The sequence below is a fragment of the Sesamum indicum genome, linkage group LG11 (genome assembly GCF_000512975.1).
Source record: "Sesamum indicum cultivar Zhongzhi No. 13 linkage group LG11, S_indicum_v1.0, whole genome shotgun sequence".
NCBI classification, from domain to species: Eukaryota; Viridiplantae; Streptophyta; class Magnoliopsida; order Lamiales; family Pedaliaceae; genus Sesamum; species Sesamum indicum.
Genome location: NC_026155.1, coordinates 15,305,212 through 15,312,157, shown reverse-complemented (window position 1 = coordinate 15,312,157; position 6,946 = coordinate 15,305,212). Strand labels below are relative to the sequence as shown.

The 6,946-nt window shown below is 37.6% G+C and overlaps 1 protein-coding gene across 1 annotated transcript in view; it reads left to right on the top strand.

Moving 5' to 3' along the window:
* LOC105174674 (phospholipid-transporting ATPase 1-like) overlaps positions 1,745 to 6,946 on the top strand; it is a gene marked incomplete in the record, with an annotated part of 9,055 nt that continues 3,853 nt past the window's right edge. The window contains 5 exon segments of the mRNA XM_020697962.1: positions 1,745 to 2,252; positions 2,436 to 2,563; positions 2,646 to 4,732; positions 5,395 to 5,743; positions 5,954 to 6,743. Coding sequence (XP_020553621.1) covers positions 2,935 to 4,732; positions 5,395 to 5,743; positions 5,954 to 6,743 — 2,937 coding nt within the window.

The following is a 6,946-nucleotide window of genomic DNA, read 5'->3' as shown; positions in this document are numbered from 1 at the left end:
ATAACTATCATTTTTAATAACATTCGTAAATTATATTACCACTGAAGCCTCCTTTCCCTAATTAATAACATAATATTTCTAAAATATAACATCCGAAGTATTTCTATGAATTTTCTGTCAATTTACCGTTGCTATACAATTTAATTAAGCAACAATACATAGAATTACATATTTGGTTAATCATTCCGATGGAATTGTATAAATTAACTATAAGGATAATTAAATCTAACAAATCTAATATTTTAATTACCCAACTATATCATTTTTATAGCAATTGTGATATTTAATTTGACACTAATATAAATAGCCAAAATCATAAAACACTCCGATTAAATAATTCACCGCTCAATATAATCAACATTTAATAAACGGGCTAATTAAATAATATAATTATTTAAATTATTAAAGATTAAACTCTAAAATCCGTACCTCTGTTTTCCGAATGTGTGTGTGCGTCGGTGTGTGTAAATGTGGGTGTGTGTGTGTTAATATGTAATTTCCCTTTCAATTCACATACTTATATATATATATATATGTTTAATAATTGGTGAGGCGGTGGCAGCACATGCCACTGCCCACCTCTTTTATATAATTATTTAAATTATTAAAGATTAAACTCTAAAATCCGTACCTCTGTTTTCCGAATGTGTGTGCGTCGGTGTGTGTAAATGTGGGTGTGTGTGTTAATATGTAATTTCCCTTTCAATTCACATACTTATATATATATATGTTTAATAATTGGTGAGGCGGTGGCAGCACATGCCACTGCCCACCTCTTTTTTTCCTTTTTTTTTTTATATATATATTATACTTTTGATAATTACCATTGTGTCCTTCCTAATTTCCTAATTAGTATAGTTTACTTCCAAATATTATAATAAACTTCAATTTAATCCGTTCAAGTGTTAGTACATTCCAAATTCAATCTATAATTTATTTACTAATTACATCTAAATTTCTAATAATTACCAATTAGTCTCCCAATTACGTGAAAAATTCTACGGACGTCACAATTCTCCCCTCCTAATAAAAATTTCGTCCCCGAAATTTAAGTAACTCACCCGCTCAATGGAATAAATAGGGATATTTCTCTTTCATATGCTCCTCAACCTCCCAAGTCGCCTCCCTTGGGGCATGATGACTCCATCTCACTTTTACCATCGGTATATCTTTATTTCTTAATTTCCTTACATTTCTATCCAAAATAATTACATCTAAATTTCTAATAATTACCAATTAGTCTCCCAATTACGTGAAAAATTCTACGGACGTCACAAAAACTGACAAAAGGGGAATATAATTATATTATTAGTGAGCAGTGTGAGTTATTGTGAGGGACTCAATACAGAGATATGAGATGATGATGATGGTTCTAAATTGGAATGCTAATGCTAAAACTAAGTCCACCCCACACCCTATTTTCTCTAGTTTACCCTCCTAACATTAAACAATATCCTTTTTTGGTCTTCCACATATTCTCCATAAATAAATAAATTTTTGCCTTTTTCATGACCATAAATTCTTATTGTTACTAATAGCTGGAGTTCCAAGGGCAGAATCGTCATTTCATATGTTCCCTTTTTTTGGGTGGTTGAGGTTTGAGTAAAATTAAACTGAGAAGAGAGAAGAATAATGGTAATGGTGGTGACTGGTGAGTGTATTTTTGTTATAAATTTTTTAAAAACAACAAATATATATATATATATATAAAAAAGAAAGTAAAGCGGCCCAATAATCGTGCTTTTCCACTCGTCTCTGTCTCGCTTTCCCTCTCTTGTTTTGCTCTCTTTCTCTCTCCCCCCTCCCCCCTTGCTCCCCTCCTTTGCTGCCCCTTCGATCTCCATCCCAATCCCAATTCCAATTCCAATCCCTATCCCTATCACTTCCCCACCAGATTCAAAATCTATACACACATTTTTCCTCTAATTCCATCTTTTTTTACTTTCAATTCTACCCCCCAACAAATAAGATCAGTTTTCTCTTTTTTTTTTTTTTTGTTTTGTTTTATTGCTACATGAGACATCGAAAAAAGCTGATCAGGATTCAGAACACAGTGCCAAGAAGCCCAAAAACGAAGAAAGGGATCGAAGATCTGAATTACTGACATTTTTCGAATGCCGTCATTTCGTATTCAGTGCATTCATTCATTCATTTCCATCAATTCACGTTTTCCCACACCATAAATAAATAAGCCGGACCATCCATCTATCTATTTGCCTTCTCTCCCTTCCCTGCTTTCAGTTTTTCCACAGGTCACTCTCACCCTCTTTTATTGTTACTGTCCTTTTATATCGTATGGTATCAGTTTTTTGCATTATTGTCAAACGCAATGCCGCAATGATTTCCTGATTCAGATTTCGTTTTTGTTTTTTCTTTTGTCTTTCCTTTTTCTTTTGTGTTTTCTCTGATTTTGCAGTTCTGCCATTTACGTGCAGGCTTTGGAGGGTTGCTCTATTGCACTGGAGCTATGATGCATTTTGTAGCCCTTCTCTTCATTATTTGATCTATGATACTTTCGTGAATTTTTTGGATCTGTCTTCTCTTTACTCTGCCGGGGGTAAAGGTACTTCTTTTAACACATTTATCTGCTAGGGTTCCGAAGAAGATTATTATTATTTTTGAAGAAGCTGTTTCGCTGGGTGCAGCTATATTCCTTTTGTTGTGGCTTTGATTAACAAATTTTCGAATTGAGCGGAGATATGTCAGAGGTGGTTCGGAGGTAATGCATTTAGTTGGCCTCCCCATTGTGCGCATCATTGGTTTGCGTAGGGAAATCTTCTCCTGAAATCTTCTCTTTTGGAGTGAGGAGGGGGGGCAGAGATTCACTCTGGGGCGTCAATTTTCTGGTTGATTTTTTGTAGGGTTTTAGCAACTGTTTGATTCCAGACTAGTTATGTTATTCTCCAATGTGTTTTCTGTGTTGGTGGATTCTTTATGTCTTCCGACAAGCCATTATTGTTGTCTCAATCTGAACCCATTTCTGCTCCAAACACTGAACCCCATAACCATGATTCATCCTTGAGAATCAGCTCCTTGGGATGTCTGTGCCACACTGAATCGATCTCTTCGTCGGTTGCTGATGAGGCACAACATTGCAATTTATATGATCTGAAGGAGGAGTTGGAGGAAAATTCTGCCTCAGTAGAAGATAAAGCTGTATCGGGAAATCTGTTGGAACATCCTGCTGTGGAGCCTGTGAGAAAGGAATTTCGGTCAGCAGAGCTGCACCAGAAATGCCCCCCAGTGGAGCGAAAACGCCTTGTGTCATGGGGTGGGGTTATGGATCTGGGGCACAATATGAAAGTCCTTGAAGTTTCTGGGCCTTTGCCTTCACCTGCTTCACCTCAGGTACAGGTCTCAGACAAACCTCAGACATCTCGAAGGTCTCAGAGGTTCCTTCAGATCAGCATGCAGCTAGAAGAAAACATACCACATCATGATAACCCCAGGTTGATCCATATTAATGATCCGAAGAAGACTAATGATAAATTTGAGTTTTCTGGAAATGAGATTCGGACAAGCAAATACACATTGCTTACATTCTTGCCGAAAAATCTCTTTATTCAGTTTCACAGGTTTGCTTATTTGTACTTTTTGGCCATTGCTGCGTTAAACCAGCTTCCTCCTCTTGCAGTCTTTGGGAGGACAGTTTCCCTTTTCCCTCTTCTTTTTGTGCTTACTGTTACAGCTGTAAAAGATGGCTATGAGGATTGGCGAAGGCACAGGTCTGATAGGAATGAGAATAACCGGGAAGCAGTTGTGCTACAATTAGATGAATTCCGTCCCAAAAGGTGGAAAGACATTCTGCCTGGTGAGGTAGTGAAGATAAGTTCTGATGAGACTATTCCTTGCGATATGGTGTTGCTAGGAACAAGTGATCCTAGTGGAATTGCTTACATACAGACAATGAATTTGGATGGTGAGTCAAACTTGAAAACAAGGTATGCTAGGCAAGAAACTAATAAATTGGTGCTTGAAGGGACGGCAATATCAGGGGTTATCAAATGTGAGCAGCCAAACAGGAATATCTATGAGTTCATGGGCAACATGGAGCTAAAAGGGCAGCGAGTCCCTCTCAGCCAATCAAATATCATTTTGCGTGGTTGTCAGCTTAAGAACACAGACTGGGCTGTTGGGGTTGTGGTTTATGCTGGGCAGGAGACAAAAGCTATGTTGAACAGTGCAATGTCCCCTGCTAAAAGAAGCAGACTGGAGACCTACATGAACAGGGAAACACTCTGGTTATCAGTTTTCCTTTTGAGCATGTGCCTTGTTGTAGCAATTGGGATGGGTTTATGGTTAAAACGCCACAAGACTCAGCTTGATACACTGCCTTACTACCGGAAAGTTTACTTCCAGAAGGGGAAAGAGGGGAAGAATTACACGTTTTATGGTATTCCTTTGGAGGCATTCATCTCATTCTTGAGTTCTATCATAGTTTTCCAGATAATGATTCCTATATCATTGTATATCACCATGGAGCTGGTACGGTTGGGGCAGTCATATTTCATGATTGGGGACCGACATATGTATGACAGTAGCAGCAATTCCAGGTTTCAGTGCAGATCCTTGAATATTAATGAGGACTTGGGACAAATACGATACATATTCTCCGATAAGACAGGCACATTAACTGAAAACAAGATGGAATTCAGAAAAGCAAGTATTTGGGGAAATAATTATGATTACGTTCACTCTGTGGCTGGTTCATCACAGTACACTGACGCTGCAGGTATGACTAAAAACAATCCTGCTTGACATCAGACATAGGATTATTGTTTTGTACTTTAAAAGGAAATTGGATTATCATTCGAAAGAAAAATGCATTTCCATAACTCCAAATATTTTCTCCTTGTTACACCTGCAACACAAGCTTTTAATAAACACGACTGAAGCATTCAATGATATTTGCGTCTCAAATCAGGAGGACTTGCTCCATATATTTTTGTTTTCTTGGCAACAAAAATCTGCATGCTAACTTGTAAAATCTAGTGTCAACCTTTCATGGTAGCTATATGTTCTTTGTCCTGATAACTATTGGATAAGCTGCAGCACAGCTAATCAGTGTAGCAGCCGCAACAACAAACGTTCTTTTGCCTTTCCACCTGTCCACTTGTATTATCGCTATCCATTATTTCTCTATTTTAGTTTTCAGATTGAAGACATGCAATTTTCTTGTCAGTCTAGCTATGGTCAAATCTTATATTTCTATACATTGAATGTCTTGTATAGCTTCTTTCCTGTGCTTATATCATCAGTACTAATGCTAGAGGTATTGTTAGATCCACTGGTTATATGTTGTGTGTGCCATTGTGAATCTAGAATGATGTATTAATTTTGTATAATTTCTCTTTGTTGAGTTTCTTTTTTAAAAACTTATGAAAACCTCTGCAGTGGAAGATGCTATGGCTGGTCGGAGAAAATGGAAACTTAAATCTGAAATCATCCCTGATCCTGAACTCATGAAATTATTGTACAAAGATCTGTATGGAGAAGAAAGAATTGCTGCGCATGATTTCTTCCTGACCCTGGCAGCTTGTAATACTGTGATTCCTATTGTCACTGAAACTCCTCTATTAAGTGGCTCTGAAAGTTCACTTGGTGATAGTCATATATCTATAGACTATCAAGGTGAATCTCCTGATGAACAAGCACTGGTTGCTGCAGCGTCTGCTTATGGTTATACACTTTTTGAGCGGACGTCAGGGCATATTATGATTGATGCCAATGGTGAGAAATTAAGGTAGACAGCTCTCTTTTTACTACATTTAAGTTCTGTGCTCCCAGATATTAGTTTTCATTCCCATTGAGCTTTTTTCTGGATGAATTAAGTTCTTGGTCGTCAAATTAAGTTATCTAGAGATCTTTGACAATGCAATTTATTTCTCATTCTAGACTCTTGCAATATTTAATTTTGTTTATCTGACTTATAATTTTCACCGGTATAATGTAGGTTGGATGTTTTGGGCCTGCATGAGTTTGATAGTGTGCGTAAAAGAATGTCTGTCATTATCAGATTTCCAAATGATACCATAAAAGTATTGGTGAAGGGGGCTGATACATCAATGTTCAGCATTTTAAAGAAAGATCATCCCAATCATGATCGTATAAGTCATGCAACGCAGAGTCATTTGAATGAGTACTCATCAGAAGGTTTGCGCACCCTGGTTGTTGCCTCTAGGGACCTTACAAGTGAAGAACTCATGGAGTGGCAACACATGTATGAAGATGCAAGCACATCTTTGACCGACAGATCTATAAAACTGCGACAAACAGCAGCTCTTATTGAATGCAACCTGACCCTTCTTGGAGCCACAGCTATTGAGGACAAGTTACAAGAGGGCGTGCCAGAAGCCATTGAATCCCTGCGCCAAGCTGGAATAAAGGTGTGGGTTCTCACTGGAGATAAACAGGAGACAGCAATATCTATTGGTCTTTCTTGCAGACTCTTGAGTCCACATATGCACCAGATCATCATCAACGGAAATTCGGAGAGTGAATGCAGAAAACTTTTATGTGATGCTAAGGCCAAATACCTTGTGAATTCTGCAAGTTGCGTTGAAAAGATCACAGAACGGGAGAAGGATGAACTTGATTATCTTGAAGTCTCTTCTCAAACGAAGCCATCCAGTATGCTCCAGCAGTATACTAGCCAGAATGATGTACCGGGTTTAGGGCCACTAGCCCTTATAATTGATGGGAATAGTCTGGTGTACATATTAGAGAAAGATTTGGAGACTGAGGCACGTATCATCTTTATTTTATTTAATTATTGTGTAGTTTAATATGCTTTCTTTGGTTGTCTTGGGTTGATTTTAGTTCTAAGATCACCCAAGACAATTGTTGATCACTTAGTTTGATGTCTTTGTACGAAAGGTCATTTGTTGGCTGTAAGATGCTACTCACCAAACTTCTTACAACTTAATTTTGTTTTTTTCCATCAGCT